At 46.1% G+C, this 22,524-nt stretch overlaps 1 protein-coding gene across 12 annotated transcripts in view; it reads left to right on the top strand.

Moving 5' to 3' along the window:
• ANKRD6 (ankyrin repeat domain 6) overlaps nucleotides 1-22,426 on the top strand; it is a 99,770-nt gene extending 77,344 nt beyond the window's left edge. For 6 of the 12 annotated variants that reach the window (XM_068677956.1, XM_068677957.1, XM_068677961.1 and 3 more), the window contains 13 exons: nucleotides 7,579-7,677; nucleotides 8,187-8,285; nucleotides 10,657-10,755; nucleotides 11,671-11,769; nucleotides 13,240-13,338; nucleotides 13,547-13,624; nucleotides 13,922-14,026; nucleotides 14,290-14,427; nucleotides 14,788-14,964; nucleotides 16,499-16,651; nucleotides 17,229-17,342; nucleotides 19,047-19,386; nucleotides 20,248-22,426. In XM_068677956.1, coding sequence (XP_068534057.1) covers nucleotides 7,579-7,677; nucleotides 8,187-8,285; nucleotides 10,657-10,755; nucleotides 11,671-11,769; nucleotides 13,240-13,338; nucleotides 13,547-13,624; nucleotides 13,922-14,026; nucleotides 14,290-14,427; nucleotides 14,788-14,964; nucleotides 16,499-16,651; nucleotides 17,229-17,342; nucleotides 19,047-19,386; nucleotides 20,248-20,807 — 2,160 coding nt within the window. In that variant the 3' untranslated portion in view covers nucleotides 20,808-22,426. Of the gene's footprint in view, nucleotides 1-2,042; nucleotides 2,383-7,044; nucleotides 7,180-7,578; nucleotides 7,678-8,186; nucleotides 8,286-10,656; nucleotides 10,756-11,670; nucleotides 11,770-13,239; nucleotides 13,339-13,546; nucleotides 13,625-13,921; nucleotides 14,027-14,289; nucleotides 14,428-14,787; nucleotides 14,965-16,498; nucleotides 16,652-17,228; nucleotides 17,343-19,046; nucleotides 19,387-20,247 lie in introns of those variants that run through there. The other 6 variants (XM_068677955.1, XM_068677954.1, XM_068677966.1 and 3 more) reach the window with 6 other exon arrangements.
• Nucleotides 22,427-22,524: the final 98 nt, after the last annotated feature.

The raw sequence follows: 22,524 nt of genomic DNA, 5'->3' as shown, positions 1-22,524 counted from the left end.
GACGTCAGGTGGAGGATGTGATCCGTTTTGCCTGAAGTGGCAGATGCTTTTGTGTAGGTGCATGGCACAGCATACTGGGCAACTGCAGTGGGGAATTACCAAGAAGTGATCCTGGTGGCTGCCGTGGTTGATGCGGGGAGGTCGCATCTGTCAGGCTGTTGGGTGGTAAGCATCAGCACAATGCAAACAGCTTCGAGGTTAGTAAATGGTAGCTTGTTTTCATTCGGTCAAATATGTAGGTTGTTGGAACTTCCTCGTTTTCCATTAACTTCCTGACTTTCCATAAAAATTTCTAATCTTGCATCAGGCTTTAAGGCACGTTGGAATGACAGGTAACAGTTTTAGCTACCTCACTCTGATGAACAAAAACGCAGGCTGAAATGTGCAACAGCAGTTGAATAGTTATGACTTCCCTTCAGTTCGTTGCTAACTTCTGATGTCACACTGGCACAAATTTGAGGAATGGTTGCTTCGTTTCCCTCTCTAATAAGTAAGATTCTTATGGGACCTGGAGGCCCAAAGGTTGCTAGTAGAGGCACCTGTATGACTATTATAAGGACAAAGAAGATGTCTAGGTGCCTTTTGAAAAGCCATTTAGGCATTTGTTTGCATGCAAAGGATCTTAAATATCTGTAGAAACTGGAAAACTGGTTTTCTTCTCCACATGAGCAGCTGCATCCCCATGAGGTGCAAGCAGTCAGGCAAGTGCACGCCTGTAAAACTGTGGTATTAGTGCAGCCGACTTTCTACTGGGGAACTTGTTTTTCTAGGAGGAAAATTTCCTTCTTGCACTCTTTATGCTTTCGCTTTGCCCTTCTGTAAAAAGGAGCAGATTTGCAAGTGTAATGGCAATATCAGTTTAATCAGATATATCCTGAATATGTTTTTAGACATAAATGCAAAAATGCATAAAAGCAGAAATGATTCATCAGATATTTAAGACAAAATTGCAGGCACTTTACAAGTACAGTCAGTGTTCCCGAGAATTGCAAGTAAGACTGCAAGAGCTTCCACTGATTTGCTCAAATTGGGTTTCTGTGAAAGCTGCTTTTTGAGTAAGTGTCTTTTTTTTTTTTAATCCTCCAGTCATAAAATCTAGACTACTTATGTGTAAACGTGATTCATTTGCCATAATGGAAGAAGAGTAGGTTGGTGTTTAGCAGTATTTTGATTTAGCGAGGAGTCTTGCACTGCAGAAATATCCAGCTCATAAAAGGCCTTATTTCACTTGCCTGGCAAGCTTCTCCGGGGCTTTGTTCACAACAACTGGATACCTCTTCTTAATGTGGTGACTGACCTGAACAGAACAGGTGCATGCTTGATTTACAGATGCTGTTTCTTAAAAGCACAGTTTGATTTTGGCTCTGTATTTAGTGCTAGTCATCTGGTTTGGGCTAAGGAGAACCTCAGGAATTGCTGAGACTCAGAGGGTGGGTCTGGGTTTGACTCGAAGGAGTAGGTGGAAGGCTAAACTCCACGTGAGGATTTTTGCTTGTGAAAGGTATTAACTAAAATATTTCTGCTTTCCTTTTGCATAGGTCATCAAGAAGGTTCTCTATTTATGTTTTCTCCTTGTATAATTCATTTTTACACTTTATTTATGCCATACAGAAATGTTCATATTCTTTTTTAATTGCAATCTATTGATTATGCCTTCAGTCACTCTTATCCTGTGCTTATTTGGCAGTGAAGGCACTTTAGCATCAAGTGTTGATTAACATCATTGCATTTCATTTCAGGAATACTGATTTAGGTTCAGAAATTAAATTGCTCATGAGAGTGGGGAGTATCGTATTTTATTGAAAATTAAATTACTTGATTTTTGTCTGCAGAATTATGATAACAGAAAGAAGTCTTCAGGTTCTAAAAAATATGCATATTTTATTTTTTTTAAAATAACAAGAGAACTCAACATTTTATTTTGGAGTTGACTGTAGCTAATAAATGCAATACTAACTTTTCATCTGCTAACATGATAAGCAGAAACTTAAAAACTGCTAAATGTTTTGGAGAGATTCAAACACTAACTTCATGTTCTACAGATACATTCTTTAGAACACGGCAAGAGCCGTGAGAATTAGTTGAAGAATGACCTCCAGTGGCCTGGAGTGGGATTATTATGAATTTCAACCGGTGGAGTCCAGCTCTGTAGAGTACGCAACCCCGGGAGCTAATTCTTTCCTCCTCCCTGGCAATCCTGAAAACTCTTACTGGGATCCCAATGCAATCTCTGACTGGTCAATGAGTATTCATACAGCACACACCTCAGAAATAGTCAAGGAGAAAGTTGTCCCGGTGAAGGAAATCAAGGAAGAGAAAGATAAGAAAAACCAGAAGAGAAAGGCTAGGAAGGAACCTAGAAGATCAGAGAGAGAGAAGGAGGTTAGAAATCTCGTGCGTCGATCCTGCCTTGAGCTTCACTTCTCCCATGGCTGCATGCTGCAAACTCTTGGACTGGCAGCCTGGCATGACAGCTCTTGGAGGTGCATGACTGCATGGCGAGCTTTGTGCTGGGTGCTCCGCGTAGTTTCCTGCCCTGTATGCGCTTTCTGCAAATCTAACAGGGAAAAAAAAAACATAAACTTTAAAACCCTGAAAAGGCCCTGAAATTTCTCTTCTGGAAGTTCCACCTTAAGAAGCAGAAAATTAATTTCAAATGGAACAATAATCCAGAGGTCAAAATCATTTCTAGTTGAATGTAAATATGTAAAGTGGCTTATTCTTATGCTCCCATTTAAGTCTCGTTTAGTGTCATTTAAGCTGTAATTTCTTTCATTTGTGTTTATTTTTTCACGCCTTGATCACTTCTGCTGGCCATGCATCATCATTTATTGTTCAGAGTGAAATTCTGCTCACTGTGTATTTGTGATGAATGACTTTCTTCGGCAAAGGAGGAGGACACTGGCATTGAGAAGCACTAGGGCACATCCAGTTGCCTTTGTGTACAAAGGCTTCAGAATATTCAAATATGCTTAGATGTTCTTTGGAGTATTTTACACTTGATTATATTTTCACTTTTGAATGTTTTTCGAGAACGTTATGCTATGCATTCAGTGATTTGATTTCAAAGTATGAGATTTCACAAGTGCCATCCAGCTCTTTGTATCAGGAATTGAAGGCATGATTTTTTGCTGTTGATTTTGATGCAGTTCAGTATCAAGCCAGTTTGGCAATTTCTGCAAACATGAAAAGACAGTGATGAGGCAAAGCATGATGCTGGAAGGGGCTTTAAAGGAGACCATGGAACTGATGGAGGCTCTGGAGGAGTGTGTAGGAAAACAAAATACAGTGGTTATAACATCTTTTAAAACATAGAAGGGAAAAAGTAACATGTATTACAAGCCAGTGTAAAGTAGATCTCATTAAATTTGGGAGTTAGAGTCTTTGGGATTAGAGACTCAAATACCTCTGTGTTAGTCCTGTACCGTGACAGAGGCAGGATGGCTGTGAGAAGTACTAAGAGGTACCCGAAACTCTTGATCATGTTATTTTCTTGTCCTTGGAGTGAACTTCAGATACGAAATAGACAGGTGTCTGGTCCCAGTGGTTGCATTCACTGCTTTAAGTTAGTCAGCAAATGAAGAAACTTGAGGAGCCTAGAAAGTAATCACAAGCACCAGGATGCTGAGCAAACGCCACCTTGCTTTGCCAGCACAAAAATGATAAAAGAAAGAGTAATGCTAAAATCTGTGGAGAAGGTCGGGATTTAGGTATGTGCCTTTCTTCAGAGTTCATGGCCTGCAGTTCTCTGCTGAAAGCAAGCATTTAAGCTCTGTCAGGAGCATGGTTTTAGGCACTGGAAACCTACCTGGGCCTTTTTATGCAATAGCTCTGCTGTATGTAGAGCACTCGGGATGTCCAGTGCCTTATACTCTGCCCAAGGGGATGCTAACCGTGGTGGGCCTTGTGGGGTGGTGGACCTTGTGGGGTGGTGGGCCTTGTGGGGTCTGTGTGGCACTGGTTCCAGCAAGCGTGCTGGGAGGTGGAGGGCAGACACCTACACAGTGGGCTGTGGCACAGCTCGGTGTGAGGGACACCTCGGGTTCCCCTTGGGTCCCATCTTGGGTTCCATCACCGCGCTGGTGCCTTGTGGTGCTGGACAAGCTGAGATGTCCTCAGTGTTTGGGTGGAAATGCCCCTGTCTTAGTTACTTTCAGGGCTAGGCAGCTAACGTAGGGGATTTGAGAGGCACTGCTGTAGGCTTAGCTGCCTTACTTCTACCGGGTCTCTCTTAAGCACCTGAGCGTCCTTTTGGCTTCGGGCCCACGTCTGCATTTAGGCAAGCTCGCTTCTGTTGTTTCTGTCAAGGTCACATTTGTGTGACACCGGAGTTATCGCTCTTCATTGTTCCTGGTTTGCAGTCTGTTCCTAAGGCGTAAATCACTTACAAATAGGATCATAAATTGTGCCCAGCATAATAGTCTGGGCAGTTAATGTGCACTTTCAGGTGGATTTTTTCTCCGACTCTCTAGACTGGTCCCTTAATGCTTTGCTGAAGGCAGAACTCTGATGAACGCTTTCAGAGGCAGTTATTTTAGCAATTAATAAAAAGATGCATGAGTCAGTGATTGCACTGTGTGAAAACGCACACTCTGAAAGAAATATAGCTCATCTGTTATACGTGGCTCCATAAAGGCAAGTTCCTGGTTTGCTCCTCTACTAGTGGGCAGGGCAGATGGGTTAAAAATATTGTGATGCCCTTCATATTACTTATAGCTGGGTTATGTGATGTGCCTGGGCTGCTCAGTAGCTCACAGCACAGAGGGAATGGTGGGCTCTGGGCTCAGTTTCTGTGGTGTGCAGCCAACGTGTGTGCTGAGGTGTGAGGGAATGGCCCACCAAACCCTGCCCTGGGGGCTGGGGTTGTAGGGACCGTCACCAGAAAATCAGGATCTTCCTGCTCTTCCCTGGGAGGTGCCTCAGCCCAGCAAGGCAGGACCGGAGATGTACTTTGACACTCCCTGGTATGTGAACAAGGTCAGGACCTTGTCCATTCATTGACCCGCTCAGGAGGCTGCCTGAGGACCAGAATATTGCCCGGGAGCAAACCTGGGCATGGCTCCTGGTGCCACCCCACATCTTCAGGAGGAGCTGCCCAGGCCCGGGCTGGGCTGCTCTGGGCGCAGCAGGCCCTGAGGGAGACCTGCTCCTGCAGCAGGGAGGTGCTTTCAGATGTGTTTGGTTTGAATTTAACTAAGATCCTGTCAGAAGTAGCTGCCATATCCACAAACCCCCCCCAAAGCTGAATGTCCTTTGACCTCACTGCAATTACTGTCGTGAGGCTGGGTGAATGACAACAGCAGCCTTGACTTCAGGTGTACTCAGCGAGGGGATCCTTAATTACAAACTAAATCCCATACAATCCATTTCTGTCCCCAGTCTTATCTCCACGATCAGTTTTCCAGCCTGCAAAGAAGCGGTAAGCAGCTACTCATTGTCAAAGCTCCGTCCGTCCCCACGGCAGGTGTCATCTTGTTTTCCTCCTGGTTGTAATGTCCTCTGGAGTTTTGCTGGGGTAGCAACTACAGGTTGGCAGGATAAGTTGATGGATTACATTCCAGGTTGTGGTCGGGAGGTGAGATGGCCTTTGCACCGTTCACATTACCCGTTGCTCTGCAGTAGGGTGTTAAGTTCTGCCCTGGCTTGTTAGAGAGCAGATTCCTGTGCAGGAATAGTTACTGGAAGCTATCTGACACTTGCACATGTGAGATGGTATATTTTGGAAGATTTCCATAACATTTTGGTTATCTTTCAATGTAGAATAAATACACAACTTCAGGGACCTTGCAGTGCTGTCAGTTTTGCCATAGTTCGCGTTTTTCTAAAAATCCAGGTTCCTGGGACTATTCTTGTGTTTGTTTTAACTCTCGTCAAATACAGTGGGAGTCTTAGTAGGGCAATAAGAAATGTAAGCATATGTCACTTCTACAGATAAAACACAAATAGCAAAAGAAAAAAAACAACACACCTCAGTGTAGTTTTTTAAGTCAGCTTTATGAAAATAAGCCAATTTAATGATTTGCTGGTGTTGGGAGTTAGCATTGCAGGGGTTACTGAGAGGCTAGGGTTGGCAATGCTCATTTTGCCCCTGTGGATTGATAACTGTTTTGCTGTCATTAGCATAAAAGAGCCCCACTGAGAGCAATTTTTAAGTCAGCTGCTAATTGCCTTTGAGAACAGATTATTCAAATTATCCAGTTATTTAAGTAATTGTAGGCTGTGGGATAGAAAATATGGAAATCCCTTTAGTTTTAGTATTTAATATCAGGTAATACCGGATGATAAAATTTCTCTACTACAAATCTTTATATCTCTTTAGGACTAGCTTCCTGCAAGCCTTTATTTTATTCTTTTTTTATTATTATTATTATTATTATTATTATTATTTTATTTTTTATTTTTATTTTTTTTTCTTCTGCAGGGTACACTGCATCTCTCTCTCCTTTGTGTATTTTTGGTGGACATTGTCTAGATAAGCAGTAGCAGATTGGGCTCCCACTCTCTTGTTTATTCATCCCCCAAAAAAGGCTGTGTGCAGCTTTGAAGCTAGTCTTTGTGCCTGCACTCCCAGGCTGTGCTTCAGCACTGCAGGTTCAAAGCAACTTCAAAGAAGAAACACGACAGGTTGTCGGGGGAGCACAGGAGACACTGCAGCTTGGTTTCCCATTGATCGGTGCCTTACATCCCTACATGCTGCTGCATAAATCCTCCGATTTCCCCCCTTTCCTCACCATCTCACAAAAATGCACATAAAAATAATGTCGATAGCCCAGATGGGCAGAGCAGGGTGAGAGATCTTGGCCTCTCTAGCTCAGCAAATAAGTTCAACAGTTAGAGGGGAGATAGATGGGTGGTCAGGTGAGATGCATCAGCATCGTTTCTTTTGGAAACTTAGCCATAAAAGAAATAAATGGATATAAGAAACTTGCTTGTTGCTGCAATGTGGCAGGTCCATGAGAAGGGAAAGTCATTCGGACCTTAAGATCACTCGGTTGTTTGAATGAAATAAGCTGAATATCTTGCAGTTGTGATCCTCATCATAAAATTGCCTCCACTCTTAGCACTAATTGGTAAATCCATCAGAGGTGCTGAAGACACCAATCTCATCTCATGCTCCTTATCCTAAGCAGGGCTGATGGAGCAGTCAGAGCCCAAATGGGAGAGCCTCATCCTGTTAGTGTAAGTAGTGGAGGATCATTGTGATGAATTATGACAGCCTGTAATTGCCTTTAGAGATATTGTTGGTTATTAGGTACATAGTGCCAAATGTGTTAGATTCCCTGCCTTGTAATACTGCCGTATTTTTAGAAGACTTCAGTGCTGTGTATGGAATTGTGATGAGTTGAAAACTTCGGAAAATAATTGTTTTATAGGTCTCTGATGCTTTTTAACTTCATTAATCTTGGAAACTTTAATGATAGCTGTTTATGGGAACTGTTTTCAAAGGCAGCTTGGATTTAAACAGCACGTGTTGAAGATGCAGCCTGTGTGTGTGCTGTGTGTGTGTGTTGACTGTGTTTTTATTAAGTCAAAATTGGGTGGCAATAATACGGATTAAAGATGTGCTTCTTTTCGCAGGGCGATCAGACAGCATTGCACCGGGCTGCTGTCGTAGGGAACACCGATGTCATTGCAACTCTCATTCAAGAAGGTTGTGCTTTGGACAGACAAGACAAGGTAACAGGCAAAAGCAAAGCCCTGTGGGGTGGCAGCTTTGCCAACCAGTAATATTAAGATCTCATTGACGGAGAAATCACAACCATACTATGCCCTACCCAAGACACTGCACAGTTTCCCTCGATTATCCCAGAAGCTGAGAATCCCAGGCTGTAAATCTAGTTTGTAAATAAAGATAAGTCCATGTTCCCAACAAAAGCTTTTGGGCTATACTCTGCTTGCAAGGGTAAGTGGGGAAGAAGTGGAAGGTGAAGGCAGTAGGATGTTGAAGATAGGAAGAATAGAAAGGAAGATGTACCTAAGGTGTTTGTGGAAGTTACTTTAAGTTTTAGTCTGGGATATATCTGCATCTTCTAAAAATAAATAGAAAATTAGCTAGCAGGAAAGGAAAGAAGATTTATTTCTCAAGTGACCAGGTGACACATGCAGCTGCTGCAGTCTGAATGTAACATTACTCGGTGTGAGGACCCAGTGCACTAATCTTCTCCTCTTGTGTGTGTGCTCTTCAGGACGGGAATACCGCTCTTCATGAAGCTTGTTGGCATGGATTCAGTCAGTCTGCCAAAGTGCTCGTTAAGGCAGGAGCTAACGTGCTTGCCAAGAACAAGGTGAGACACATACAGAAGGAGCTTTAATTTCTAGTGTAAGGTGGCTGATTCTCATCGCTGGAGACTTTTGGTCATGGCATTTCTCAGGAGGTTGGAGACCAGCTCCTCATGGGACATTTTTCCTCTTCTTTTGCATCTGTTATGCTTGGATGGTCCCGCCACAGGCATGAGGAAATTCTTATTTTGACAGATGATGCTGGAGGAACTCAATTGCACTTTGATACATCAGTTAGAGCAGAGGAACACTGCAAGTCCTGTGGAAATCCCCACAGTGCTCTAATTTATATGGAGTGTATTTGTGGTGATTGGTGTGGTTTAAAATGAATATGAGTTGTATTAATTGGAATGTGGCATTCAGAATCCATTTTCAGAAAATGAACAGCCAAATGAATGTAAGCCACGGAGGGAAAAAGTAGTTGTGTATCTTTTGTGAGAAAGCTCTTCCTGATACATAAGTGTAGGCTCTTACCAAAAGCTTGTAATGAACCTGGATTACCCTTCTTTTGGTATTTATAATATCTTGAGAGCATGTCAGAGGAAAGAATAACAGAGCAAGGCATTTTAATTCCACACTAACTGTGATATTTGTGGGAGACTTGTCTTCGGTTCACTAATTCAAAGGTGAAGGAAATAGCAGTAGCAGCCCATGGTATGAGCTGAGTTAGGGCTCACAGTGCCAGTGGGTTGGTCAGGTTGCATGGGTGGCACCGTGTCCTTTGTTACAGGTAACAAAGGGTTTTGGGATGTTTTTATGGGATCTCTGAGCATTTTTTCAAGCAAATGACATGATATTTTGGTAAATTACAACACAAAGTGCCAGGGAAGAAAGGCGAAAAGGGAGATGTGGTGAAAGTCTTAAGATTTTGAATAAGAAAGCCTCAGCATTGCCTTGGCACGGTTCTCTGTCTTTCCATGTGTGTGTATGCATATATTTGTACAATTGTGGTCACTTGTATGTCGTTACATCATCTTTGATATTATTTTATGTGTATTCCTTCTTTTATATTGTTCCAACTTCCATTTTTTTTCCTGTGGTGTTCATCTCGATTTGCTTCAAAGGTACTTGAGACCACTTCCCATGCTTACACATAACAGACGATAGTACCTGACTTTATAGGCTGCTGAACCATGTAACTGCTGTCCCTGGATGTGCTTGTCTCTATATATGTGTATCTATGTACAAAGGTGTGTGCTTAAGAGGCAAGTCGTGTTATCCTGCATGCTCGGATGCCTTAGGGTGTTAGAAAATTTAGCTTGTAATACAGCATCTGTCAGCTGTTTGGAGACAACCTCTCCTAAAAAGCACACGTACAGAATGGCTTAGCAGTGTTAGCATCTGAGACATGACCGGAGTACTGCCTGAGCTCCTTCTGTGCTGATCCTTTGATGTCTTACCTGTGCAGTCCTCTCCCTTTGCATTTGATCATTTGATGCTTTTTAATGGACGGGGCCTTTTCTCAGGAGCTGCTGAAAAACAAGGGAACTGGTGCATGCTTGCACTTTGACCCTTTCTGCTTTCAAGAAAAAATGAAGAGCTTAATTCTGCTTAATCCCAAAATGGTTTCCTGGTCTCTCAACTTGCAGTGATACTGATGACAAGGCATACTTTTTCTGACAGCTTTCCTGGCAGCCAGGACTAAGAGCTGTGTGCAGGAGCACCTTGCAGTCCCGTGGCTTATGCCTGGGCATCTCGAGGCTTTGGCTGAACGGCTCTCACTGCCTTGTGAGAGGGACAGGAACGGGCTGCTGGATTTGTCAGATCCTGCCAAGCAGCAGGGGACGGGAGGATTTTGGTGTGTTTTTGCTGTACCTCCTGGTTAATTTCTCCTTGGACTGCCTGGGGGACACTTGTGCATACACACTTCTTGCAGCACGGCATCCTGAGCACAGGATTTAAAAGAGCAATGCAACTGAAGACAGTTTCTGTAACAACTGAAATGCAGAGGCCACACAGGACACCAGGGATTTTAAAGGCAAGTCAGGTGGCATTTGAGGAATGGGACAACACGTGGGGAAAGCACCTGGGTACCCGTATTCCTCCTGCCCAGCAATCACCCTGAATACACAGTTTATTCTCAGTTTATTTTCAAAACCCAAAACATTTTCAGGCCAGCAAAAGCCAAATGCTGTCAGAAAAACTTGTCAGACCAGCAAAATGCTTCACAGGGTTAAAAAAGCAATACACAGGCAAAGTCTTTTTTTATTATTTTATTTTATTTTATTTCTTCCAGTACAAAACTGCATGTTGGGAAGAAGCAAGTTTCCCAGCCCTGGGTGGATCTTCTTGTGGGGAGACCTGCGAGGTTTGGCTTTGTAAAGCTCCTGTCCAACTTCTAAATACGACTTCTGTGTTTTCCTGTGTTTCTCTAAGGCAGGTAACACCCCTCTGCACCTGGCTTGCCAGAACAGCCATTCCCAGAGCACTCGTGTTTTGTTACTTGGAGGATCCCGAGCAGACCTCAAAAACAATGTGAGTTTGGAAAAGGACACGTGTTCATTTTCGTTTTAGCCATACTGCTTTAACTCGTGGAAGTACTCAGGTTTTAAACCATGATTTTTGTCAAAAATTCAAAACAAACCACTAACAAATGTTTATAAATGTTGCACAGAGGAATGCTTGCAGTAGGGCTGGGTGAGGCGTTGCTTGCACCCGGCTCCTGAGTGGGGCTGGAAGGAGCCTTTTGGGGTCGTGTAATTCTGCAGTGGGGCTCCTCTTTCAATAAGGTGGGAATCTTACAGGGGTTTTATGCCAGCACGGTGAAAGCCTTCAGGCCTGCCCTCGCAGCCAGATCGTGCATACTGCGTGCTGGTTCCTCACGTGAGGTAGATTCAAGGTGACTTCACAGCTTTCCTCCTGTTTTGTAACGGATCTGGCATGACAAAGGCAAAAAACCAAAACCAAACCAAACCTACAAGTGGAAGCCAGATGTCTTTGTCCTGCTGAATAACCCGGGGCAGAAGCACACTGAAATGGAAACGTGGGGGCTCTGCTCCCAGCTCAGCCCGAGCTGCCCCTGTGCTGCCCCTCCTGGGAGCTCAGCTCAGGCCCCACTCCTCATCTGTTCTTCAGCGTGCGTGATTTTCCAAATCACACTGTTTTTTGGGGGGCAGGAGGACAGATGTAATGCAAAAATATGAGTGCAGGGCTTTCTAATCACATCGTTTTCCATCAGTGGTTGAAGAATTGGTGCCCCCTCCCTCCCCTACCCCAGCTATTGCTCAGCTTTGTACCAAAGGGAAGACAGCATTGCTGGTTGGCGGGGGCGGGGGGTGTGACGTTTGCTGCTCTTTTTGGTTTAACAGGATTATTGCATCCTTGAACACCATGACGAGTGCAAGCTTCCCTACTGCAATGACGCGCTCAGAGCTTTGTTTCTGTTTGCAGGCAGGAGATACCTGTCTGCATGTGGCTGCTCGTTATAATCACTTGCCCATCGTTAGGGTGCTGCTCAGTGCTTTCTGTTCTGTCCATGAAAAGAACCAGGTCAGTGCATGAACCTCATTGCGACTCTGCGCCCCTCACACGATTTTCTCGTTGGAAAGAGAGGTTCCCACCCAGCAACCCCATTTCCCTGCGTGGCTCACTGTGCTGCCAAGTGCCTCGGCTTCCCAGGGTAGCTTTAAAGCCATGGCATATCAGTGGTTTATTATTTTGCCATCACATTTGCATCTTTTCTTTAAAACATTTCCTATTTATGAGGTGCTGCAAAGCTGTGTTGGTGCACAAAGGGGTCTGGGGAGAGAGCAATGGGTCTGGGAGAGAGGCTTGGTCATTTTATGGGGCCTGTTTTCTCCTCCATCACTGGGTGGTAACGATATCACAGGGGCACTGTGATGCAGGGCTCACTCATGCTCAGATGCTGCAGAAGTGCAAATTTCTCTGGAATCCTGCATTTTGCAGTAGTGGGAATAAAAATACAGAAAAATAAGAAAAAATATGCTTTAAATTCAAAGCAACGATCAGTTTAACCTAGGATTAATCATCTGTGGTTGTTATATAGGGAAGAGATTGCTCACTGTGCCTGTGGCACAGCCTAATTTTGTGGAATGGATTTAGTGCAGTAAAACATCTTTTTGCACAGGGGGGCACCACTTTCCCTCTTTTTTTCCCCAGTACCACCCAAAGGTGCTCCATATTTGCACATCTCATGGTTTTAGTAGTGGACATGCCTCATCCAAGTAGCAAGCAATAAGGTTTCCATTTGCCTAGAGGGGACGTGCCTCTAGCATTTTATGTAGACAAAAAGAAATGTGGCTTCTTTTGCAGGGCAAAGGGGCCAGGAGGGCATTATATATGGGTGCAGTGTCCCTCGGAGAGCTGCTGGCTCCGTGACCAGCCCCTGAACCCGATCCCAGCAGTCTTCACCTCAGTACCCAGGAACAAGGGCCAGGCAGTGTTTGAGTGCCAGACCCATACCGCCTCCTGGCTTTATTCCAGAAGCTGTTTTGTTGGTTTTTTTTTGTTTTGTTTTGTTTTGTTTTTTTTCTCCTGGGGAATCTCATGAAGAGAAAACCGACCATCTCGCTGCTGCTAATTATCAGATAATTTCTGACTAACGCGATACACGACCACCTGCACACCAAGGAGTCAAAGGTGCAGCAAAGAAAAGCTTGCAGCGGGCAAACCCGTCCTGCCCTCAGGTGTTGTATCCACTGGCTGGAGGGGAGCTGGGCTGCCTCCAGCTGTGCTGTGTGTCACTTCATTTAATCAAAGCCCCTCACCAGCACCTTGTTTGCATTCCTCAAAACGAGGCCGGAGTAGCTCTTTGCACCTCCTGTCCCCTTCTGCCCGGCTCTGCGTTTTTGTGGAGCGAGCCTCACTGAAGCTGGGTTGTTGCAGCATTTTAAGCACAGGTCTTCTGGCCTCTCAGCACCCCACAAGAAGCTGAGATTTCTGTCGGGCGAGACCCGAGGCCGCGTTTTACACAGCTGCTTTCTGCTTTGTGCCTTGCAGGCGGGAGACACGGCGCTCCACGTGGCTGCTGCCCTGAATCATAGGAAGGTGGTGAAGCTGCTGCTGGAGGCCGGGGCCGATACGGCAGTTGTCAACAACGTAAGTAGGACGTGGAGCTCCTCTGGGAGTTTGTGTTCGTGCAGGCTCTTCGACGCTCCAGAAAATATTTGGGTGTTGAATTAAATCTGGGTACGAGGAAGCAGTTAGTCACTTTTGCTCTTTTGCACGGGGCACGTACTAACCTCCGGGGGAGAAATCCTCCATTTCCAGTGTTCTGAAGGAAATGCTGTTGTCTTTTTCCTCTCAGGCAGGTCAGACCCCTCTAGAGGTTGCCAGACAGCACAACAACCCCGAGGTTGCGCTTCTGCTCACTAAAGCATCCCAGGTATGTCGCAAATGTCTTCTGTTGGCAGCAAACTCTGGCCCTGACACAGGTGGGGCTGAGACTGGTTATCCCCACGGGGCCACAACGCCGTAGTCTTAGCCTTCTGCAATGAAAGGTGCCTACATTTCTGCTGGGTGTTGCTTTAATGCCTGCTCTGCTTGGCCTATCGCATCTGGGGGTGTTCTCTCCTTTCTATATTGCCTTTTAGGAGAGGTGAAAGCTTGTCTGCTTTATTTCTTGGCTTCTGTATGGGGAAGGAGCACGGCATCCCTGAGTAACAGTGCCCTCTGCCTCCAGGTCTCACGCTTCAATCGCGGCAGAAGCCTGAGGAAGAAGAGGGAGAGGCTGAAGGAGGAGAGGCGAGCTCAGTCGGTGCCACGGGATGAGGTGGTACAGAGCAAGGTACAGCCTGGCGTTACCAACTCCTCCTGCTGCCACAGAGGGAGCGTGACCAAAAGCCACTGGGGCTCAATCTGCCTGGATCTGTCACCTGGCTGTGACAGCAGCAGCTCCCTGCATGGGCCAGCCAGGGGAGGCCGGGTGTGTTCTGCTGCTGGGTGCCCACCCGGGTGTGCAGAGCAGCTCAGGACTAGGAAATGGGAGAAAACTCCTTTTCCCTAATGTCTCCCCGACTGCTCTGAGCCCCCTGTGTCTGCTCCACGCAGGGCAGCGTCTCGGCTGCTGACGACACCCAGAGCAGCGACCAGCCGCCCCAGAGGAAAACAGATCTGAAGGATGAGCCCCGGTCCACTTCTCCGGATCCCAAAGGGAAGAAGAGCAAAAAGAAAAAGCCAAAGGAGAAGGTATCAGTGGGTTTAAAACAGCAGAGAAGGGATTGTTGTTGAGTACGGGTGTCCCTCTGGCGTGGCAGTGAGCCAGGGCACCAGCTCTGCTCTGCTCACGGGGCAGAGGCAGCCTTTGGACAAAACTGGTTTCTGGTGGGGAAATTCTCCTGTTGAGGGCCACATAGGCTGGGTTTGTGCATAAATCTGTTTTTTGTGCTGACAAAAACCACGATTGTGGTGAGTAATGCAGCTGGATTTGCGTTTTAATCAGTTTTTTGCAGTAATTATCAATCAGGATTTTTCATAAAAGGGTTTCACGCCGGGAATAGTTTACTGAGGGCTCATCAGCAGGTAAAACGTGGCTCGTGCTTTCTGCAGGTTTCAGCACTCTCCGACCCCATTTCCCCGGCTGACCAGCAGACACTCCCTCGGCCCCAGCAGAACCTGCCAAAACGCAGAAGTAAACACCACTGCTCCTCCCCGCCGCCTCCCCACGAGGTCCGGGCCTACCAGCTCTACACCCTCTACCGAGGGAAGGATGGGAAGGTGATGCAGGTGAGCGAGCTGCTGCCTCGTGGGGGGAGGCACGCTGAGCAGCACTCCTGGCAGGTCAGACAGAAAATGCTCTCACTCAACTCCACGTCATGGGTATGAAGTAATGACTGCAGATTTATTTTCCTTGCTTGGGTGGTGTTATGTACGCTGAGGAATGGGTAAGGAGTTTTGCTCTAGGAAGTAGTAACTTTTTGGAGGCAAGGTGTGACCAGTGGCTGGGAATGGCACTGGAACTTAAAGGATACATGTTGAAATACTGAGATTTCTGATAAGGAAGGCAAAAGAAATTTTCCAATGAAAATAAATGAAAGTTGTGTGAGCACTGACGCTTACTCCTTAAACCCCATCCTCCAGTCCACTCAGTACAGTCTGTTTCAACTCTTTGTTTATTGCAGCAAGTCTTTGGGGATTCTGGGATTACTGGAGGCAGGAGCTGTAGAGAAATTGGTTTACAGACTGGGAGTAGCAGCTCCTCTACATTTATTTCAGTTAAGAAATGGTTATTTTACTCCACTCAGTTTATTTTATTCTGCTAGTATTTACCAGTTCACATTTCTATAACAGCATGAAATCAGCCAGCAAATTACCCCGTAGACACTGCAAACATCTGCACCGTTGTTTTCTTAGTGTTGCCTTCCTGCACCTCTGGGAGATCGATCCTTTCATTTCATTAACTTTTCACATCCCCCTGCAGCTATCCTTGTTCCCTTGCTGGAAAGAAATTCAGGAGATCACTCAAGTCAGACTTCAGAGGCTTTATACGCCTTGTTCTCCAACATCCCACTGTGTGACACGGGGGAAATTTCCAGGCAGGGGCATTATGGCATTATCCTAATAGGATAGGGAGGAAAGGAGAAGGACTGCTCAGATGTTAAAATGAGTATGTCCCTATCTGATGGGCAGGTAGGGAAGATGTAGGGAGCAGGAAGAAAGGTGTAGGGAGCAGGTAGGATCTGTAAACAAATCTGATCGATAAACAAAGATTAGCTTAATGCAGACAGACTCCCTTCCAGCATTTCCTGAAAATACAGGGCAGTGTCACGCAGCTCAAAGGCAGGCAGCTGGAAGGTCAGCCAGATGCCTGCAGGGTGACGGGAGGCAGGAGAAGTGAGACCTTGCCTTGCAGTATGAAAAGTGAGTACATGATTGGCATTAGGTTAAAAAAAACAAATGCATACACAGCCACAAAAATCAGACCGTACAACTCAGAATTACAGCACTGAGACGAGGGTGCAGGTCTGCCAGACGCTGCCCTCTCCTGTGGCACACAGTCAGTACCCCAGCATGTATGAGCTAACCCCGCTGCTGCTCGTAGCCCCAGCGTTGGGAGTTGTCCATATAAATGAGATTAGTCCATTTCTATGCCATTTTTCCAATTAATGTATGTTTGCTGAGCTGTCAGGTAATATTAGGAGGGTGAGCTATGGTACGTGGTACAGAAGAGCTCAATAGTGACTGTAAGAAGCTGTGATAATGTTCCAAGTGCACTAAGAGGCCAGCAGGATGCAGCAAGCGAATGTTTGACTCTTTTCAGGCGCCGATCAATGGATGTCGCTGTGAGCCCCTGATAAATAAACTGGAGAATCAGCTGGAGGCAACCGTGGAGGAGATAAAAGCTGAGTTTGGGACAGTACAAGATAAGATGAATGTTAAGCTGGGCCAGATGGAAAGCAAAACTCAACATCAAGTAAGAATATGACCTGGAGGTCTGTTCGCCTGCAAGATTATTAGAAGCATATCCTAAGCATAACGAGTGTTTTCATTGTCATGGTTCGTTTATTGCTTCTTGCCTTGTAAAAATGAACCTGAAAGCTAATACTCGAGACCAGGGAACTGTGACATTCCACGGGGAGCTAATGTTGCAAGCTGGGGGCTTGAGAAAAACACATCTAATGTGCAAGTGGCTTCAGGTGCTTCTTTAGACAATAAAGCTAAACTGCTTGAGGGAAACTTAGGGAGAGAATGCTGTCCTGCAGCTGGTAGCTTGTAATTGTAAAAACCCCTTTTGCTGAATTCTCTTTACACTGATGTTTGAGATTGTTTAAATTATTTTTAATGTTTTTTTTTTTTTTTTTGTCATTAAATAATTTTGCAATCGGACCTTTTTGCAAGCTACACCAAATTGTAGTTGGCACCGTTCCTGGACATGAAGACTGAAAGACACAGCGTACTTTGACTTGCAAGGTCTGCAGATGGGAGTTTTGTTTTTTTAACATGATCGCCTTGGCTAAATCGTGGTTTTTTTGTTGTTTTTTTTTCCCCAGCTCCGTGTTTTAGACAAGCTGATGGCAGAGCGGCTGTCCGCAGAGAGAACTGAGTGCCTTCACCGCCTGCAGCAGCACGCTGAGCTGGAAAAAAACGAGGGAGAGAAGCGGCAGGTAGGGCTTGAAACGGCTCCTCCCTTGCAGCTCAGGTGGATCCGCACAGCGGTTTTGTTCCAGCGAGCAGAGAGAACAGCGGGGAGTTACCTGAGCTGCTGGAACAGGCAAAGGGACTTCAGGGAACAAATGAGTCCTGTTCACCACCTGAATCTCTAGACCAAAAGTGTAAAGCTGTTGCATTAGAAACAGGCAGTGTGAAATCCAGTCTGACTGTTGCAATTTCATTTGGTGGGCCCGGAGGTGGGATCTCTAACAAAGGTATCTTTTTTTCTAACGTAGTGCTTTGTACAAATTCCTACAATTGAATTTGCACCAGTTGTGCTTTAGCGTTCCCTTAGTTATAGGATGTCTCTAGTAACATCTGCAGAGTCACAAAGGCATAATGTCCCCGTTGGTCCTTTAGTTTCTCATTCATTTGGTTGTGTGCCCCGGAAATCTTCCCCTTCTCAGTCTCATCTTTTTTTTCCCCACAAATTCAAGGCTGCTGTTCTTCACCCTGACTTTGGCAACAGCACGCCACCTCCAGGCTGTGTACTGCTGCCAGTAGGCAAGTTCTTTTATAGGCTTTTTAACCACCATTACAAGAGGAACTGTTCCAACAGAGCCAGCTCTTGCTCCTCTGGCTTCTGCACAAACTCACCATTAAAACATAATAAGAAAACCGTATTTCTCCACTCACAGTAAGCTTAAAACACAATTTGTTTTCTCACTGCTGGGGTTCTTCTGAGAATGAAGAAATGAATACTCTTTGTTCTAGTAAAAGGTTATGACTTTTTGTAAGACAGTTCCAAATCTATGCTAAAAGGCTGGCTGCTGTGATAATCCCAGTGTAAACTACTCACACCCACAAAACAGTTTTCTCCAAATAAAAGTACTTAAACTCAAAAAGCTTTAGTTTTTTTTCACAGTAAGAGGCATATCAGTAAGAGGCCAATATCATACATATTGGCTTCTGTGATGTCTTAGGCTTGTGCTCCCACAGGACTCGAAATTGCCATTGAGTGGTATCAGCTGTCCGTGTGCTGCTGAGTCCAGCTGAAACTACTGAAAAAAAAATGAGTTGGCCTTTTCTAAATGCATGGACGAAGTGTTCAAGCTCATAAGAGGGTCTGACCTAAACTCACGACGCCATGTGTGTACCAGGGAGAAGAGCTGCTCATTTTCAAAATGATCACTGGCAACTGCCCCTGCAGTTGACACTTATTAAGCACTTTTGTAATTTAAAAGCTGTTAGCAATTTATCATGGGTTGGGCTCATCTTTATCACTGAATGAACAGAAGAGCAGAGGTTGGTACAAGGCTGTGTCCCAGAAGTGTCTTGAATTGAATTTCACTTGAATTCAATTGAATTTCAATGGCAGCACTGAGCACATGATGGAAGCATTGCACTTGGAAAGTGCCTGGTATTTTATGATTAAGTAAGTCGGCCCTGATCAGAAGGCTTCGAGTTGCATTAGAAAAAGCAGAGATTCAACTAGAACAGGTGCTAGTTTGGACTAAAGTGGTGCCTTTCCTTAGCTAACGTGTATTTCCTCATCGTTTCTGATTTGCAGCACTCTAAATGTTCCCTGTTGCAGTGTATGTATCTGTCTGGGCAGCTAAACCCACCAGGCTTAGCTCTCTTTGTCCTTGCTGCCCATCCTCAGCAGCCCAGCAGGCTGTGAAGCCAGGATCCTCTAACGTGCATCCTCTTCCTCACAGATGTCCCTGGTGGATGAGCTAAAGACCTGGTGCATGCTGAAGATTCAGAACCTGGAGCTGAAGCTTTCTGGCGATTCCAGGTCATCGAGGCCAAAATCAACGCTGTCCACCTGCGAGTCCCTGGCTGAGACCCTGGACACGGAGAACAACCCCCACAGCACCAAGGACGGCAAAGCCCCCCAGCCCCTGCTGCCGTCGGAGGGCTCCCACCAGCACTCCTGTGCCACGCTGCCCAACAGCCTCTCGGAAGACGGGGGAAGGAGCAGAGGCCCCGGGCCAGAGCAGGGCTTTGGGCAGTTCTGCATGCAGCAGGACGGCGCCTCGGGTATGCCCCTGTCAGGTACTTACCCCACACTCATCCAAAAGCAAGCTCTTTACATAACGGGGGGATGCTTGTGTTCACACCACCAGCACTTACTCTCTCTGTGTGCTTTTTCCTACCATTGGGTCTTGGAACATGCTTCAAGGCAGCCACCAGGAATATGTAAATTTTATTTTCACTTGGCTGGGATTGCTCTGGATCTTCCTAACATTGCCACTGTGTCTTTGAAGACCAGACCTTTGATGCTCTGAATATTTACTGCAATTTCTCCAGCTTCCCAGTCAGAGTAACTTCAGCCCTGACTGTCAGGAGCGTGCACATATTATCCAAAATCCAGTGAAGAAAGGATCCTGTCTTAAGAGCTTTTCAGATGTATGGATACTGTAATGGCAGGGGGCAAGGATGTGAACCTGAAATACTCATTTCCCTTGTTAATATTTATAATACAGGGATATAGAAAAAAATCTTCCACTTTTTCCACTTTTCTTTTTAGTTATTAGTTCATTATGGAATGGGGAAAAAAAAAAAAAAAAACAGCTGAAAACACTGAAGCCCATTCAGGGATTTTGGGCACCTGAGGATAGAGAAGACCTTGGTTCAGGCCACTTCTCTGTGCTTGACCAAGGAAGCTTCTGAGTAAAATCAACCAGTCAGAACACAATTAGAGCCCGGGGTCTCTGCATCCAAGGAAAGCACCCTGGGCTTCTGTAAAATCTATCCCTGTACATATCCCTACAGGAAAAGTAACAGAAGCCCCTACAACACACTCTGAATGGTATGTGGGACACTCCATCATTCAGCACACTTCATATAGCAAGGATTTTTGAAGGCTGACGTGCACGCCCCTGGCTTTTCTAACCCTGTATTTTTATTCTGCAGGTGCAGAGCAGCAGCTGATGGCTGCTGGACCCGCTGCTGCTTCAGCCCCTGCTCCCGACGTGAGGCCGAAGGACAAAACCGGCGGCGCCGGCACCTTCCAGCGGTTCCAGCCCGAGTTGCCCTCCACCGAGCTCGTGGGCTCCAAACTGCGCCACGTGAAGGTTCAGGCGGCCCTGCAGCCCCTGGCCGAGCCTGCCAAGGCCGAGCCGCCAGGCGGCTGCTTCGTCGACAGAGGAACTCAGACGAAGAAATCCAGCAAGGGCGCGCAGCCGAGGCACAAGGCGCCGCACCACGCCGGGGCCCACCAGAGCCAGGAGCCGCCCGCGGGGCAGGCGCCGGCCCCGGCGCTCAGAGACACCTCGCAGGCCCTGGAGCTCACCCAGTATTTCTTCGAGGCCGTTTCTACCCAGATGGAGAAGTGGTACGAACGCAAGATTGAGGAAGCCCGCTGCCAGGCCAACCAGAAGGCTCAGCAAGACAAAGCTGCGCTCAAGGAGCACATCAGGAGCTTGGAGGAGGAGCTCAGTAAGCTAAGGACCAAGGTGCAGAAGGAAAGCTAGCGGGCACCAGGCGGGGCGAGGCCAGCAGCAGGAATCTGGGCTAGGTGTGGACACATCCTTGTGGTGCCTGGCCCGTCCAAACAAAACGCTCTTTTTTCAGGAGTAGAAATAACTTGGGACACTCCAGAACCCAGGAGCTTCGTATGCAGAGTGTCCCGACCACCAGATGCTGCAGATCGACCCCTTCCTCCTTATTTCCCACCACCCGTGACATTTTGCACTCTCAACTTTCAGGTGCTGCTTGAAAACAAATTGTGTTAAGAACCAAAACCGCGCGCCGAGAAGGGAATTTTCTCATTTCCACGACAGGCAGGTGTGGCGAGGGGGTTCCACACGTAAACCTGATGCCCAGACTGACATAAATCCCTGTTTGGGTGTTGGAGAGCCTGTGGCTCCTGCCGAGGTGAGCTGCCCTGTTAGGTACAGGGGCTTCTGTTGCCACATTGCTTTTCTTTGGGTTTACATTATTAAAGGAAATGCTAAATCAGGCTTTTTTACGGTGTCCTGGTGGCAAAGCGCCTCGTGGTTACGCAGTTGTGGGGGCCGTATCGAGTGATCTGGCTGAGGAGTTCTGTTTAGGGCACAGATGGCGAGTATTTTACCACGACCACGCTCCACTTGCTGAGTGCAATTTTTATGGAAATCTCGTCTCCTTCAAGCAGCAAACAGCTGAATTCGCTGAAGAAGCTAGGACGCAGTCCTGTAAGGAAGTGAAAGCTTGGTTCCCTCTATGCAGACGTTTATTTTTCTGTAGGGTCAGGCTTTCCTCCCAGCTGCCTTTGTCTGGACTGCCTTCCTTCATTCCCCTGAACAATTCCGCTGTTTTCCCCCACGTGTCTCTAAAGAGAGGGACTGGGCCCTGGTGACTCTCCAGGTCTCAGGACTGATCTCCAGCCCCGCAAAACAGAGCTCAGCAACATTTTCACACTGTTATGGATGGTTTGCAATAAAAATCACAGCTTGCAGTGACTTTCTGACAGGCACCACACCGTAATTCACAGAGGGTCACATTTCCACTTGTGTTTGTTCCAGCAGTAACACCCAAATTCATCAGCCACGTTTGGGTCCTGGCGCGCTGCGTGCACGAGGGGCACCGTAACTTGTTCCTGCATCCCTGTAGGGTTCCCTCCGTGCTCCTCTGGGAAGGCTCCTCGAGATCCCCTTGCTACAAGTCACTGTGCTGAACGAACCCTGACAGAACTCTTGTACAAAACCAATTCAAATACAAGGTGGCAGCAGATGCCAAGGAGAAAGATTTATTTTTTCTATACCGCGGAGCCCTAAAATTAATACAAAACACTTTCCAGTATTGAAGACACCATTAACGAACTAGCAATTAAGCTTTTTGTGCTCTTAGCAGCTGTATAAAGCGAAGAAGAATTGTACTATATAACTATTTTTAAAAATTCCTATTAATGCACTATCGAAGCAGGAAGTGTGCGTGCAGCTACGGCAACACTAGTTTTATTGCTCTGACTTCCATAGGCATATAGACACTTTCGTATGTTTACAATTTTGTTTAAGCGACTGTAGGAATGCAGAAGCATGCTATTTAAGTTTTATATCCCCTTGATAAAGTGACTTGTTTTGCCAAGTAATTAAAATACGTGTTGCTCAGAGTCCTTGCGTTGCCATGTCTTCTATCCAGAGAAAAACAGACAAAATCAGAAGGGAAAGGAGAAAATTGGACTGCAGAGTCTAAGCTTTTGTTATTTTG

Source organism: Anas acuta, chromosome 3, assembly GCF_963932015.1.
Source record: "Anas acuta chromosome 3, bAnaAcu1.1, whole genome shotgun sequence".
Lineage (NCBI taxonomy): Eukaryota > Metazoa > Chordata > Aves > Anseriformes > Anatidae > Anas > Anas acuta.
Note: the sequence above shows the minus strand (reverse complement) of the source record. Positions and strands in the feature narration are given on the sequence as shown.